The following is a 17,686-nucleotide window of genomic DNA, read 5'->3' as shown; positions in this document are numbered from 1 at the left end:
TTTCATTCATCTGTTATCAATTAACATTCACTGCCTACCATAGACAAGGCATTGTGCTAGGTGTTAGGGATGCAGAGATAAAAATGAAAGATTTTCTGCTTTCTAGGAAGTTTAATTCTATTGTGCAGGTTCAAAGTTAGGCAAACAGAAGATAAGGAGGGAGAGAATACAAAAACTGAGGGCTTTGGGAAGACTTTGCAAAAGGTAGCAACTAAAGCTACCTCAAGGAAGATAAGGATTCTGAGAGGCAGATGATGAGGGGAGCATTCCAGGAAAGGGAGACTGTTTATGTGAATGCAGAAAATGTAATAGCAAGACCTAGTACAGTACAGTTTGGTTGGGACACAAAGTGCATAAACAGATTAAAGTGGAACATATTTAGAAAATTAGGTGGTATTTAAACAGTAGAGTGTTTTAAATACTAGTTTGTATTTTATAGTCGAGACAATAAAGAACCTCTGCCAGTTTCTGAGAAGGGTGAATAACATGATCACACTTGTGTAGCTTAAGAAAGTTATTTTGGTATCGGTGTGGAAGATGGATTTGAGAATGGAAAAGCCAACTAGCAGGCTATATGTACAAAGAAGGGACATATCCAATCATGTGACAATCTTTGTGTAATAAAACTTTAAAGTAAAAAAAGAAAGATCATGGTGCCAAGTATAACATGCATCTGTATTTTTCTGTCTGTTTCTTTTATTTTTTAAATTAGCCTATGCTTGAATGTATTTGACTACTGTTTGAGAAGCTAACAAGTTTCAAATGTGAAAATACCTTTTTTTTCTGTATTTTCTTTCTTTTTCTTTTCTTCTTCATCTCCTCCTTCCCCTTTGGTACCAGAAGGCAAGACTGGAGCAGATACTGACTGTATTAAATTTTCAGAAGGTATGGATGTAGAATTAGCTTGAACTGATGGACCAGATGGAACTGGTATTTGTTTCACTAAAAGAGAACATTGAAATATAAAATGTTCAAACACGAAATAGTAGTAATGATGGCTAGCATGTATATAGTACCTACTATGTGCAAAGTCCTTATTATTTCATTTGCATCTCACAACCCAGGGAGGTTCATTCTCATTTTACAGCTGCAAAAACTGAGGTAAGTAGTGGTTAAGTGACTTGCCTACAGTCATACAGCAAGTGCGGTTTGAGATCACATTTAAACTCGGGTCTTCCTGACCAGCCTCTGAACTCTATCCACTATAGTACCATTTAGTTGCCTAATAAAGAACACAGAAAAATAAGAATGTATATTTAAGTTATATTAATTTTTTTTATATAAAGAAGTTATTTATTCATGACTACCTAATCACTACTTTCTAAGGATGGAGGAAATAAATGGAAAGGTTCCATACACACTTACATTTCTACAACAAGCATACTACTTCGGGGCACATCTATATTCTGTGTGGACAAGATTTCACACTAATGAAAATTTTATAATATCACTCACTTCCCCAATTATTGTTCAAAAAACAAACAGATTACTGTTTACCTAGATTAAAACTAATAATTGTTCACTGCTAGACAATTAGAATTTTAGGGTAATATCTGCACAATTATTCTACAGACAGGATTATGTTATCATGGTCTAAAACTGGACTACAACATGCAGCTATTGCTGCATGAGGAATAGTGAGCAGTGATACTTTAAATAGGTTAAAAGATATTTAAAGGAAATTAGACTCATTTAAAAATAAAACAACAATAAAACCCAAATAGCAGAAACCATGCATTATCTCAGGGGTCAGGTGACTATATTTTCTAAACCAAAAATGGAACACGTAGCCAACCAAATAATATTCCTTAAGTAATGCCTCATTAAAAGTGTGTGTGTGTGTGTATTACACATGACACCCCACCCCCCTCCCCAGACATCAAAATTGTACCATAAAATCTGGGATCTATGGCTGTTTAGTTGGCAAAATATTTCTAAAAGTAAAAAAGGTAAAAGATAACCATACTCTGCAGAATTTCAATTTATCTTTGTAGGATGCCCTCACTGTAGCACCAAAAAACCAAACAAAAACCAACAACAACAACAACAAAAAAACCCAACCCAACAAAACAACAAAACACAAACTCCTCGATCTATTTTACAGTAGTATTCAATAAAAATAGTTTAAGGATTATAATCTATAAATGTAAAATTACAGATTATTTTGAAAGGCAGCACAGCATAGTAAAAAGAATGCTGTATTTGAGTCAGCAGACATGGGTTCAAATACTAGGTACTACGCTTATTAGATGTGTGTTCTTGAAAAGTCATTTGACTTTTTCCAAGTTTTAGTTTGCTCGTCTTGTTTTGAAATAGCTGAACAGACCTTTAAATCCTAAACAGATACGAACTATTATTATTTTAAGTACTAAAAGTATGTTCAGTTTTGAGACTTCAAATACAGCAGAGGAAATTACTTTTCCCTCCCCAAGAAACATTGTTTAATATATGTGGTTACACGTATCAACATTTTTGGGATACCTTTTTATATCTCTCCTGGAGGAATACACATCATCATATATCTCAAATGAAACACTGCTCAAAATCACTAAAAGGCAAAGCCAATATAAGAGTTCTCTGACCAACACTGTTTTGCAATAATGATCAGCATGAAAGCAATGGACAGACAATTATGTGGGAAGGTAAATAGCATGAAGTTTAAATCTGTGCTATGTCAAAGGACAATAGCAAAATCTACCTTTTCTGACAGAGACAGGAAAAGAGAAAGCAATTATGCTTAATATGTTATCTATGAATCCAAAGGAAAAAAAGATGGTATCAGAGATAAGAAAATGAAAAACAATCTTACACTGGGCAGAACAATGCTGTTGAGAAATAGTAACTGAAAAGAAAAATGCCTGAATTCTACTATGCTTTATTTGTTACATAGATTACTCAGTAATTTTGACTATGAGGTTGAAACTATGGACTTGAAAATATATTTAAGTAGCCACTAGATGGCAGATTCAAACTCTAGATAACGCTATTTCACAAGCACCAACTAGAGAAGAAAATAGGATTTCAAATGTTTCTATTTTAACAAATATACATCGTAAAATTCTACTAAGGCCACTCTATTCTCAAACTTTTGTAGACATGCTAATACAAAAAAATTTTGTTCCAAGAAAACATACTTAGTAGCCCTTTTGAGTTGTTTTTTTCTTTATTATTTCTGCATAATTTTATGTGGCTATATGGAGGTCAAATTTGGATATATGGGGAAAGTTAAATAAAATACATTTCCTACCCCTAAATGCTGTTCTAGCGATTTAGAGGTAAGAGTATCTATAAATAATTATTTTCTAGAAAAGGGAACTTCTTTTATGAGATGTAGGGGGCTACTGATATTAGCAAAATTCCTATCCACAGACCTGATTACATCAACACAGATATCATCAAGGACTTTATGTAATTCAGGAGGTGACAGGTACCTTTGGGATTTGGAAGGACTGAGCAAAGGAAAAGTGCTGAGATGTAGCTATAGCCAGTCAAGTGTAGTGGTTTGTTCTATGACTATAATTTGATCTTATAAACACCAAAGTTCTCAAGTGCTGAGGGGGCTACCGATTTGGATGTAGAGTGACTATTTATTAGAGTTGACCCCTTCCAGGATATACAGAGCTGATCAAACTCTCCAGGTTCATGGGAAATATGTAAAGCCAAAGGTTCCTTTAAGTTTATATCTCCTATTGCTTGAAGAAATGAAACCTTTTTTGAGTTTTGTTTTGTTACTTACAACCACGGTCTCTGGCACACATTAAAGCCTTAACAATTCTGTTAAATTTGATCAGTTTCCTTGATTTTGATGCTTCCTTCTCTAAAAGCAGGCCTAAGTACTTTTTAAATAAACATACACAAACTCCAAAATATCCCCAGGAAAATGCTTTAGAGTTCACAGCATCTGCAGGTATATTAAGCAAGAAGTAATAATACTCCTACTACTAACTACACTATACTTTAAGGTTTCTAAAGTGCTTTCCATCACAACCGTCTTGTGAGGTGGGAAGTAGAAGAATTATTATTTTAAGGTTAAAAGACAAGGAATCTGAAACTTTGAGAGATTAAGTAATCTTTCAGTGATCATATAACTAGCAAATTTGAGAAAGCACACAAACCCAGGTTTACCAATTCTAAGGTTCAATGCTCTATCTCTTGTACCATTCAATTCCCCAGCATGGGAAATGAAGGAAGGGATGAGTAAGATGGTGTCACAGGAATGATAATATATTTGTTAGTCATTCAACTCAATAAGCATATTATCCTTATCAAGATATTTCTTTGCAGGAAATACAGTGAAATGTTTGGGTAATATTACATATTTAAATACAATTTGTAATGTTTTTCCATAATGCTGTGCTGGTAACCACTGAGAGAAATAAAAAGTTTATTTTATACTTCCTAGCTATCAATTTAATATAAGAGGACCTGAGGTTATCAGTTTATGGCAGAGAAAAATCCGGAAATGTTTGTTATTAATACTTTCAAAACTACTATTTTTAAACTGAGCTGACCACAGTTTTTAACAAGCTGGTATTGCTGAAGCCGACTACCTGGAAAGGTCAGAGATCTTTCTGCCAAGTTAATCAACATCCTATCAATTCATATCCCTAACAACTCTTCAAGCAACAGAGTAATTACTCTTATAAAAACAAAAAAGAAATCCAAATCACCAATAAAATGTATAGAAAATGTCAAATATTATTACATTTTTTTTGTATCCAAAGAGATATACAATTCTTTGGAATTGGTAAAAACAGGTCCCCTTTTTTCTCAGTTCATATTTACAAATGAGTATAAAGTGCACATTTATTCTACGGGTAAACGTAATTTTACAATTCCCATTACACAATGTATCATTCTGTACAGTATAGTAAAAGGCTTCCAATTCAACAGGTTTTCCTATAACATGGGAATTTATAATTTTTTTAAAGTTTTTTTTAAAAAACATATCCTTTCCATGTCTTTTATTTCAGTTATTTTAAATTCCTTAAAGATATTAAACTTGAAAGGTAAATGTAATTTTGGAAATAGGAAGGTCAGGAGTCTAGTTCTGGTCCTGGAATTAATAACCTATATGACCTAGGGGGCAGGACACCCTCAGCTCTCCAGACCTCAGCTTCTTTATCAGTAAAATCAGAGGAATGATTAAACAATTAAGTCTTGCTTCCAATCTCAAATTCAGGACTAAAATACCGCATGTACTACACAATAGTACCTGATAAGCAGCAAAGAGTAGAACTCTACATACTTCAAGTTCTTTCTATGCTACAAACCTAAGAAAACATAAACTGTCATTTAAAATTGCATTCGGGGCCTTAATGTGTCTTTAACTGCAACTTAATATAACATTCTTATAACTTTAGCAAACATGGAAAAGTACTTAATGCCCTGTGGTTACTATTCAACCTGGGGCACTTTTCCTAAAATTTTCTTGAGGCAGGGTACTCTCAAAAAAAAAAAGTTTTTGTTTTTCTAAATAATGAGATTATATCTACTACTGTTTGTAAACTAAATCAACGAGACAATTTAAATCAAAAGACTGGCTTTTTTTTAATCTATTTATACATACAGAAAGCCTAAAAATTAAATGTTTTAGTATTTATCTGTGGCAAAGGTTAAAAACTGAAACACACAATATTTAAAATTAAGAAATCCTGAATCTGGACCCAAGAACTAAGAACTATCAGAAAGTATTTGAGTATTTAACAGACACTCAAAATGTAAACAATTCCTTTGCACTTGTTTTTACTTGTCCTAAGGAAATACCTATTATTCTAGTCATATCAGAAACATTTTCAGTTTATTTAGCAGTGATAAATTGTAATAGAAGTTTCAAGGTCAAATTAAGTAAAACTGCAACTTTATTTAAAAAAAAAAATTCTAAGTACTAAACAACACAGTAAACATGAAATGTGAGCAGAAGGAAACTGGACATAATTTTCATGTTTCTATTGTAATCACCTCCATTGCGAATTTCTGCTTGGATGAGCTCCTGCTTAAGTCCTTCAATTTCCTTCTTCAGTTTAGCATTTTCAACACGAAGTTTCTTCTCTTCTCTGAGAGTTGCCTGCAAAACTAAAATTGATCAATTCAGTTAGATACACTAGAATTTTTTAAAACTGCATTTTGTTAAAACAATTTAAGAAATAATATAATTGCAGGAAGTAGAATAAAACCCACTGATTAAATGACTGACCCATTCCTTTCTGTTAACATTGTTTTTAAAAAAAATTAAATAGCTGATAAAAACAAAAAGACTGTGCTAATGATAACAGTAAAAAAGATTCTGTTTATAAGTCATTACTCTGGCTTCTCTAAAGTGGCTGAAATAGAAAACAAAATTACCCATTATCACAAGAAAACAGACCAGCACATGATTTTCTTAAGAGTAGAGAAAAGGCAGAGAACACAAAATGACTGAAGAAGAGGCAGGTATTAAAAGGATATTATGTTTCTAAAAATGAATGAAATAACACCCTCACCATGAAGGCTAATAAAGAAATAACTTTTCCTAGGCTTCCTCATCTTAACAGAGGGGAGCTGCTGCAATATGGTGGTAACCTAATTAGCATTCCCTAGGAGACTCCTTCCTTCTGTCCATCACATTCCCCTAAGATATTTGAAAAGATATTTCCCTATCAGTTACCAGTAACTTTTTAACAAAATATTTTATTTTTCCCAATTATATGTAAAAACATTTCTTAACACTCATTTTTAAAAATTAGAAACTTCCCAATTCTCTCCCTCCCCCTCCTAACCCTTCCCTGTTCTGGCAAGCAATTTGATATAGGTTATACATGTGCAGTCATGCAAAACAGACTTTCATATTAGTTATGTTATGAAAGAAAATACAGACCAAAAAAATAAAATTTTTTCAAACAAAGAAAAATAAAGTTTAAAAAGTAAGTTTCTGTCTGCATTCAGAGTCCATCAGTTCTTTCTCTAGAGGTAGATAGCATTTTTTCATCCTAAGTATTTAGGAACTGTCCTGCTGAGAATAGTTGTCTTTCACAGTTGATCCCTGTGCAATATTGCTATTACCATGTACACTGTTCAACTGCTTCTGCTCACTTCATTTTGCATCAGTTCAGGTAAGTCCAAGTTTTTCTGAAAGCATCCTAGTTGTCATTTCTAAGAGCACAATAGTATTCCATCACAATCATATGCCACAAAGGCACTCTCTCAATTTCCAATTCTTTGCCACCACAAAAAGAGCTGCTATAAATCTTTCTTCTTGAGGGGGAAGGGGCACTAAGAGGCACCATGGATAGAGTATTGCCCTTGAAGTCATGAAGACTCATCTACCTGAATTCAAATCTGACCTCAGATGCTTACTAACTGTGTGACCCTGGCCAAGACACTTAACCTTGTTTGCCTCAGTTTTCTCCTCTGCAAAACGAGCCAGAGAAGGAAATGGCAAACCACTCCAGTATCTTTACCAAGAAAACCCCAAATGGGATCACAAAAGTCAGACATAGCTGAAATGATTGAACAACAATAACTATTTTTGTACACATGAGTCCTTTTCCTCTTGTTTTTAAATCTGTTTAGGATACAGACCTAGTAGTGGTAGTGTTGAGTCAAAGGGTATGTATGCAGTACATCAGACCCTTGGATATAGTTCCAAATTGTTTTCCACAATGGCTGGATTAATTCACAATACCACCAAGAATACTTTAGTGTCTCAATTTTCCCATACCCCCTCCAATATTAGTTATTTTCCTTTTCTGTCATATTAGCCAATCTGTTTGGTGCGAGGTGGTAGCTCAGAGTTGTTTTCATTTGGATTTTTCTAATCAATAGTGATTCGCAACATTTGTTCATACAACTATAGATAGCTTTAATTTCTCCACCTGAAAACTACCTGCTCATATCCATTGACCACTTATTAATTGGGGAATGACTTGTATTCTTATAAATTTGACTCTGTTCTCTATAAATTTGACTCTGTTCTCTATATATATGAGAATTGAAGCCTTTATCAGAGAAACTTGCTGTAAACATTTTTCACAGTTAGGATTACTGTGTATTTCCCTCCATCCTATTTTTTCCCCATTTACCTCTCTCTTTCCTTTCACCCTATTCCTACTCAAAATCGTTTTGCTTCTCACCACTGCCTATCCCAATCTGCCCTCCCTCCTATCAGTGCCCTGCTCCCCCCCACCTTTTCTATCCTCCTAACCTTCTACTTCCCTATAGAGTAAGAGAAAAATTTATACCCAAATGACTGTCATTCCTGAGCCAATTTTGAGGAAAGTAAGGTTCAAGTGTTACCCGCCAACCCCCATTCTTCCTCTCCATTGTAAAAACTTTTCTGTGCCTCTTTTATGTGAAATAATTTACCCCATTCTATCTCTCTCTTTCCCCTTTTTCCAGTGCATACCTCTTTCTCACCCCTTAATTTGATTTTTTTTGGATGTCAACCTATCATAGTCACCTCATACTCACGCCCTCTGTCTATGTCTACTCCTTCTAATGACCCTAATAATGAGAAAGTTCTTAGGAGTTATATGTATCATCTTCCCATGTGGGAATGTAAACAGTTTAACTTTATTAAATTCCCTGTGATTTCTCTTTCCTGTTTAACTTTTTATACTTCTCTTGAGTCTTGTATTTGAAAGTCAAATTTTCTATTCAGCTTTGATCAGGAATGCTTGAAAGTCCTCTATTTCACTGAATATCCACCCCAACCCCCTAAAGGGTTATACTCAGTTTTGCTGAATAGGTGATTCTTCGTTGTAATCATAACTCCTTTGCCCTCTGAAAAACCATACTCTAAGCTCTCCAATTCTTTAATGCACAAGATGCTAAATCTTGTGTTATCCTGACTGTGGATCCACAATAGTGAATTGTTTCTTTTCGGCTGACTGCAATATATTCTCCTTGACCTGGGAGCTCAGGAATTTCGGAGTTTTCGTTTGGGATCTCTTTCATGAGGTGATTAATGGATTCTTTCGATTATTATTTTACTCTCTGGCTCTAGAATATCAGGGCAGTTTTCTTTGGTAATTTCTTGAAAGATGATGTCTGGACTCTTTCTCTGATCACAGCTTTCAAGTAGTCCAATAATTCTTAAATTATCTCTCTGGATCTGTTTTCCACACCTACTGTTTTTCCAGTGAAATATTTCATATTTCCTTCTATTTTTTCATTCTTTTGATTTTGTTTTGTTGTTTCTTCATAGCTCATGGAATCATTAGCTTCCACTGGTCCAATTCTAATTTTTTACAGTTATTTTCTTCAGTGAATTTCTGAACATCTGACCAATTCTACGGCTCAGGAGTTCTTATCTTATCTTCAGTTTTGTATATCTTTTTCTAGTTGGCCAATTCTTGTTTTTAAGTTCTCTTCAGTTAATTTTTGTGTCTTCTTTACAAAACTATTGACACTTTTTTCATTATTTTCATGCATCACCATCATTTGTCTTCCCATTTTTTCCTCTTCTTCAATTTTTAAAATCCCTTTTGATCACTTCTAGGAATTCTTTTTGAGCCTAAGATCAATTCATATTTTTCTTTGAGGCTTTGGTTGTGCCAGTTTTGACTTTATTTTCTTTCAATTATCTGCTCATTTCCCAGCTTATTTCTTGACTTTTAATTTTATGTTAAAGTTGGGCTCTGCTCCTGGGTGGAGGGGTCACTGTCCCAAGCTTCACATTTTTTGTGTTGCTGTTTTCAGAGCTTGTTCTGAGTATCTTTTTCAGTTTTTCCATGGTAGAACGATCTAATGACAAGTGTGGTCACTGCTCTCCTGGCCTGTGCTCTTCTCTGTGAGCAACCACAAGTGTTCTCTTCCCCTTTGGAAGCTGTTAAGAGTTCTGGGCCTGGAGTTGGGAAGACTCATCTTCTTGAGTTCAAATCTGGCCTCAGACACTTCTTATTACCTGTCTGATCCTAACCAAGTCACATAACTCTGTTTGTCTCAGTTTCCTCGTCTGTAAAATGAACTGGAGAAGGAACTGGCAAACCATTCCAGTACCTTTGTGAAGAAAACCCCAAATGGGTCATGAAGAGTCAGACATGACTGAAAAACAACTGAATAACAACAAAGAAAACTATTTTGAGAGACCACAGGAGCCCTATTAACTGAATCATATTATTGTAAAAAGAATTAAGTTTAGAAAAAATTAGCATGACACAATGAAATTTCAATGAAAATAAAATTTATAAATATTCCATAAATAAATGAAACCTTAGTATAATTTTTCCAGGGTAGAAGAATCTTAAACTGCCATTTGATTTGTTAAGAAAGATGCAAATTTGTGGGGAAACTATCCCCAGAGATTCAGATGCATTTTTCAGCTAAAATATACAGTGTTGGAAAGAGGCCTGGGGGGCACTGAGAGGGTAGAGACTAGCCACGATCTCATAGATAACACGTGTCAAAGACAGGACTTGAACCCTGGTCTTCCTGACTCCATGGCCAGCACTTTTCCACTGTAACACACGGCTTTTTATTAGTATGGTATTATTTTTGGACTTGACCTGTGACTTCTTTGCAGTAGGGAACTCCCTTTATTAAAGCAGGTAAATACCACTTAATAATCAAATATTTTTCTTTACTTCAAACATTACCTTAAATTTCCATAAAACTATGTAGCCTTTTCCATATATAATGAAGGACAGATGCCTGCTCTTGCCCCACCCTACCCACACTCTTTCATCTGAAAATTATGCAATTTTAAATCTTCTTCCACTGACGGTTCAGTATTATTCAGTGTATACCTAGGAATATTTCTATTGGTTCTGCAACCAACATATACCTCTTAGCCACTATTAGTCTTAAATACCATTACAAAATACAAATTAAAATGGAGAGCCAAGTCTTTTTTGAGAAGTTACTTATCCATAATGTCTTTTTCTCTTCCATCAATATATGCATTTTACTACATAATTCTGATTTTAAACACCTATTTAGCAATTTTAAAAATTTCCTTACTTGCTTTCTCCTTTAGCAGAGCAACTTGCTGCTTAAGATATTCAATAACTTGATCAGCCTCCGCACCCTTTTGTTCCAGTCTATTCAAAATTGCTTTATTGGCTGCCATCTTTACCCAGGAATGGGAAAAAATCCTAAAGGAAGAGAGAAACAGATAAATCTGAATATTGATATAATTTCCTAAATCATGCATGGAAAAACAACTAGTAAAGTACCACCACATATGCCATTGTAAGTGATCAAAAGAACAGAAAAGTTCGTCTCCTATGAAAAAACAAAAGGTAATGATGTTTAAATGACAGCTGTTTTGGAAGATTTCATATAGTAAGAATGATTTTTTTCCATTTTACAAAACATTCTCTTTAACTACATTTTATGTTGTGTACTTTGAGGAAAATTAAAAAATGATAATATTAAAAGCATTCCTAAATGAGGGAGGAAAGTACTGACTCCAGGCTGAAGCTAACCACTATGACACCCAGCTGCCTCATTTTTCAAAGACATTTCAACATTAATGCTAAGTGGGGAAAAAAAAAATAACCAACCACCTCTATGACTGTTTTACATATGAATTATTTGTTAAAAAAATAGTTTGGTATTATACATATAATCAGAAGAAAATCTAGGTTGCTCAATTCTCTTTTAAACATCACTTTTATACATTAAGTGATCCTGCCACTATAGACTAAGTTAATCAATTAAGTAAAACATTTAGACCCAAACACTTGCCCAGGAAAGCAACATAAAGAAAAAAGAAATGTCAAAATTTTCTGCATGGTGATGAAATCATAGATTTACTTTACAAATTATTCTCCCTTTCAAATTAAAATGCATATTAGCACTTCATAAATTTATAAAACCCATGGCCTCAAATGTCTGCAAAGAAATGCCCAACCTCAAAGGTATTAGAAATTTGGTGAGATGAAACCATGAATGAAAAAATCTCAGGATAGGTAGGTATACTTTATTCAAAAGAAAAGAAGTAGGTTAAAGAAGAGGGAGGGCCATAACATAGTACTTTAAGGCACAAAATACAGGAAGCAGGAGCAAGGGTAGTGGAAAATATCTTATCAAAGATAAATGGAGGAACAACAGAAGCTATATTATTATCTGGGGTACACTAAAGATTGTATACTGCATAAAAACTGATTTCTTAGTACTTCATGCAACCATCTAAATTATTAACTCTGAATTTATATATGTTCAAGTCCACGAGTGGAAGAAAAATTCACTGAATTAGAGTTAACTAAAAATATAACAACTCAAAAAACTCCCTCTGTATTGTAATCATACACATTAAAAAAGAAAGCCTCAGTAGATTATGTAGAAATGAACAGCTCTCAAATTACCTCCATAAATCACTATGATGTGTTTTTCAAGTCAGACTCCTCAGTATCTTCATTTTGGCTAAGTCAAAATGATATAGTAGGTTACTTAAAAAATTTTCACTGCTACATTATCATCAACAGCACTCTGTTTAGATAAAGAGAAAGTGCATTATAAAAGAATCACTTCTAATAAGGAATAGGAAGATGTGCCAGAGTAACCCACAAAGCTAACAATTCCAATAGTTCTAAGAATCTTCAATAATTTTGTTTTTATACATACAACAGAGCATTTCTGGCAAATATACAGTGTTTTGTATGCTTTAGAATATGCCAAGAAGCTACAATCTTAACTCTTCCAAATGCCATCAGCTCCAAGGAATAAGCTGATGGTTCTTAAAAATCAAAAAATAAGTCTCAGTAGTGAGAAGGCAAGATTCATTTTAGCAAGCAGGAAGCTACATTATTAGGTCTAAGAATCTCTTTTCCCCTAACATTCTTTAGGAATTTTAAGTCGAAAATATAAGTTCATCAAATTCTGTATAATGTTTTATTATAAGCACTTAGTAGACAAACCCACATTCTATAAACAAAACTGACTTAATTTTTCAATTCTTTTGGAACTTTAAGAAAACAGGGTAGACTTCAGTGAAGAAAAGCAAACAATCCCTACCTCCCCAAAAAAATAAAAAGAAAAGATTTTGCACAAAAACACTAGAAAAAATGCAAAATAGTTTGTATTTTGATTTTAGAACAAAAAAGCTAAGACAGATTCATCTCTCTCCTTTAAAGTTTTCCCTTTACCAAAATTCCCTTTACAAAAATTACCATCTTTGGGGAAAAAAGGGAAGCTATAGTTGAGTGTAAGTATTTTATGTACTTAGCTTCCCAGCTTAAATACTGGAGGTTTAAACCTCATCTGGAGATAAATGCTGTGAACAGGAATGAACAAACAGAGGATATTACTGCTGGGCAACTAGGTGGTACAGTAGATAGACTGCTGCCCTTGCAATCAAGAAGATCTGAATTTAAAAAACTGCCTCATATACTTAGTAGCTGTGTGGCCGTTGGACAACTTCACCTCAGTCTCAGTTTCTTCAACTGAACTGGGGATAATAATAGCGATTATCTTCCAGAACTGTTGTTAAGGGTCAAATGAGATTAATATTGGCAAAAGGCTTTGCAAACCTTAAAGTACTATATAAATGCTAGCTACTATATATAATACAGTTTCAGAATATAAAAAGAATGATAGGAAGAAAAGACATAGAACTTGCTTTGTGAAATAGAGACAATGTTCTCCTGAAAGTTATATATTTCCACACATGACAGCTTAAGAACCCTTGTTCTAGGGCATTCCTGGTGAAAATATAAGAAGATAACAGTGGGTCTTATTTCACAAAAGGATTTCACAGCAGACATATTTAATTACACAGCTGATCAAAAGGCACAGATAAATTAAAGTCCTTGTTGTGCTTACTGTTTGTTGGCTGTTTTTAAAATGTTTTTTTTTTGGAACAATAAAGCAAAATACAGCTTTAAAAGTTCTTCTAAAACAAGGTGTCTCCCATGCACACCTTAAGATCATAATAAAGTCCTTAAAAGATATACTTACATGAACATATCAATAGTCAATACACATTTATTAAGTATCTACTTGCCAGATACTTTGCTCAGAGCTGGGATACAAAAAGAAGTAAAAAGACAGTCCCTGCCCTCAAGAAGCTTATAATCTAATGGGGAAGATAACATGCAAACAAATATATAAAAAGCAATCTATATACATAGGATAAATAAGAAGTAATTAACAGAGGGAGAGCACCAGAAAAAAGGGCTGGGGAAGGCTTGCTAGAGGTGGGATTTTAATGGGTATTTAAAGAAGTCAGGGAGGTCAGTAGTTAGAGTAGAGGAGGAAGAACATTCCAGGTAATGGGGAGAGAGTCAGAGAGAATACTCAGAGCATGGTTTGGAAATCAAGAAGGTTCCCAGCAAGATAAGGCAACAGCAGGCTAGGGAGGTGAAGTCAAGATGGCAGAGAAAAGCCAGGAAGTTGCCTGAGCTCTCCCCAGTTTCCCTTGGAAATAACATTAAATTAAAGCTCTAAAAGAATTCTAGGGTGACAGAAGCCACAAAAAGATAGTAAAACAATTTTCTAGCTCAAGATAACTTAGAAAGATTTAGGAAAGCCACAGCACAGGCCCTGGACCCTGTGGTCCTGGCTCAGCAGGCCAGCTGTGAGGCCACGAGCCTCAATGCAGCAAGCACACAGTCAGCCCTGGGGCTGATAGCATAACAGATTCAACTAGGCTGGGACACCCTAGCACACTGGGCAAGCCACCAATTCCTAAGGCCCTGGTGCAGAAAGCCAGTGACCAGGCTCCTGGCCCCCAGTGCAAGAAGCTTGAGACAGTGACCCCTGTACACCAGGAGCACAGATCAACATTTTTTAAATATAAGCAAAAAGAGTCCTGACCATAGAAAGCTACTATGGTGACAGGGAAGATACAAACACGAATTCTGAAGAGGACAACAATGTCAAAATGTTTACATGTGAAGCCTCAAAGGGGAATATGAACTCATCTCAAGCCCAAAAGGTCCTCTTAGAGGCGCTCAAAAAGGATTTAAAAAATCAAATAAGAGAGGTAGAATAAAAACTGGGAAAAGAAAGGAGTTATGGAAGACAATTATGAAAGAAAAAAAAACATTCAAGAGCTTGGAAAAGGAAGCACAAAAACTGACTGAAGAAAACAAAACAAATCCTTAAAAAACAGAATTGGCCAAATGGAAAAGGAGTTACAAAAGTTAACCGAAGAAAATAATTTCTTAAAAATTAGAACTGGGCAAGTAGAAGCTAATGACTCTATGAGACAACAAGAATCAGTCAAACAACATCAAAACAATGAAAAAAAATAGAAAACAATGTGAAATACCTCACTGGAAAAAAGATCCAGGAGAGATAATTTAAGAATTACTGGACTACCTAAAAGCCAAAACAAAAAAAGGGCCTGGATAGCATCTTTCAAGAAATCATCAAGGAAAACTGCTCTGATATCCTAGAACCTGAGGGTAAAATAGGCAATGAAAGAATCCACTTATTACCTCCTGAAAAAGATTCCAAAATGAAAACTCCAAGGAATACTGTAGCCAAATTCCAGGGCTATCAGTTCAAGTAAAAAATACCACAAGCAGCCAAACAGAAGTAATTCAAATATCAATGAGCCACAGTCAGGATTACACAGGATTTAGCACCTTCTACATAAAAGGATCAGAGGGCTTGGAATATGATATTCCAGAAGGCAAAGGAGCTTGGATTACAACCAAGAATCAACTAACTAGCAAAGCTGAGCATAATCTTCTAGGGTAAAAGATAGAAATTCAATGAAATAGGGGACTTTCAGTCTTTTCTGATGGAAAGACCAGAGCTGAACAGAAAATCTCATCTTCAAATACAAGATTCAAGAGAAGCATAAAAAGTAAACAAGAAACAAACAAAAAAAACCCCCATGGTGTTCAATCCCTATATGGGAAGATGATGCTTGTAACTCTTAAGAACTATATCTCTAGTAGACCAGTTAGAAGGGGTATACTTGGACAGAGCGTATGGGTGTAAGTTGATTTTGATGTGATGACAGAAAAAACATTTATTAAGAGGTGAAAAAAGGACTGTACTGGGAAAAGAAGAAAGGGGAAGGCAGAATGGGGTAAATTATATCACATGAAGGGGCATGAAAGACCTATTACAGTAAAAGGAAAGAAAGGAAGGTGTAAGCATTGTTTGACCTTTACTCTCACTGGATTTGGCTCAAAGAGGGGAGTTACATAAAATGTTATCTTATCCTATGGGGAAGCAGGAAGAGAAGAGGAAAAGAAAAAGGGCAGATTGAGGGAGGTGCTGGTCAGAAGCAAAACACTGGTGAAGAGGGATAGGGTGAAGAGAGAGAGAGAAAGCAAAGTATAAACAGGGAAAAATAGGATGGAGAGAAATACAGTTAGTAATCATAACTGTGAATGAGAATGGGGTGAACTCTTCCAAAAGATGGAAGTACATAGCAGAGTGGATTAAAAAAAAAAAACACCAAAAACAGAATCCTACTATATGTTGTTTACAAGAAACACATTTGAAAAAGAGGGATACACACAGAGTAAAGATGAAAGGCTGGAGCAGACTCTATTGTGCTTCAGCTGAAGTAATAAAGGCAGGGGTAGCAATCCTGATCTCAGACAAATCAAAAGCAAAAATAGATCTAATTAAAAGAAACAAGGTAGGAAACTATATCTTGCTAAAAGGTATCATAGACAATGAAGTAATATCAATACTAAACATATATGCACCAAGTGATATAGCAACAAAATTCTTAAAGGAGAAGTTAAGTGAGTTACAGGAATGAATAGATGGTAAAACTATACTACTGGGGAACCACAAATGTACCCTCTCAGAACTCAATAAATCCAACCAAAAAACAAACAAGAAACTAATGAGGGAAACAGAATATTAGAAAAATTAGATATGACAGACTTTTAAAGAAAGATAAACGGAGATAGAAAAAACTATACCTATTTCTCAGTGGCACATGGCACCTACACAAGAACTGACTGTGTATTAGGACATAAAAACCTCACATTCAAACGCAGAAAGTGAGAAATGTCAAATGCATCCTTTTCAGATCATGATGCAATAAAAATTACATATAATAAAGGGCCATGGAAAAAAAGACTAACAATTAATTGGAAACTAAATAATCTAATCCTAAAGAATGAGTGGGTTAAGCAACAAATCTCAGAAACAATAATTTCGTCAAAGAGAATGACAATAGTGAGACAACACAGCAAAATTTAAGGGATGCAGCCAAAGCAGTTCTTAGGGGAAGTTTTATATCTCTAAATGCTTACATGAATAAAACAGAGAAAAAGCAGATCAATGAATTAAGCGTACAATTAAAAAAACTAGAAAAAAGAACAAATTAAAATATCCCCAATTAAACATCAAATTAGAAATTCCAAAAATCAAAGGAGAGATTAATAAAATTAAAAGTGAGAAACTGTTAAACTAATAAATAAAATTAAGAGGTGGTTTTATGGGGGGGAGGGGAAACAGTAACAACAGTAAAATAGAAAAACCAAAGGTTAATTTGATTAAAAAAAGAAAGAAAACCAAATTACCAGTATCAAAAATAAAAAGGGTGAATTCACCTCCAATGAAGACGAAATTAAATTCATAATTAGGAGCTATTTTGCCCAACTGTATGCCAATAAATCTGATCATCTAAGCGAGATGGATGAGTATGTACAAAAACACAAACTATCCAGATTAACAGAAGAAATAAAATATTCAAATAACCCCATTTCAGAAAAAGAAATTGAACAAGACATCAATAAACTCCCTAAGGAAAAAAATTCCAGGGCCAGATGGATTTACAAGTGAA

The 17,686-nt window shown here is 34.4% G+C and overlaps 1 protein-coding gene across 3 annotated transcripts in view; it reads right to left on the bottom strand.

Moving 5' to 3' along the window:
* Positions 1–17,686, bottom strand: part of AIMP1 (aminoacyl tRNA synthetase complex interacting multifunctional protein 1) — a 53,854-nt gene that overhangs the window by 23,270 nt on the left and 12,898 nt on the right. Inside the window, exons 2-5 of one of the 3 annotated variants that reach the window (XM_020974734.2) lie at positions 12,288–12,411; positions 10,939–11,072; positions 5,962–6,075; positions 775–942 (exon numbers count right to left, since the gene is read on the bottom strand). In XM_020974734.2, coding sequence (XP_020830393.1) covers positions 775–942; positions 5,962–6,075; positions 10,939–11,047 — 391 coding nt within the window. In that variant the 5' untranslated portion in view covers positions 11,048–11,072; positions 12,288–12,411. The remainder of the gene's footprint in view (positions 1–774; positions 943–5,961; positions 6,076–10,938; positions 11,073–12,287; positions 12,412–17,686) is intronic. The other 2 variants (XM_020974735.2, XM_020974733.2) reach the window with 2 other exon arrangements.

The sequence above is a fragment of the Phascolarctos cinereus genome, unplaced genomic scaffold (assembly GCF_003287225.1).
Source record: "Phascolarctos cinereus isolate Bilbo 61053 unplaced genomic scaffold, phaCin_HiC Scaffold_9;HRSCAF=440, whole genome shotgun sequence".
Lineage (NCBI taxonomy): Eukaryota > Metazoa > Chordata > Mammalia > Diprotodontia > Phascolarctidae > Phascolarctos > Phascolarctos cinereus.
Note: the sequence above shows the minus strand (reverse complement) of the source record. Positions and strands in the feature narration are given on the sequence as shown.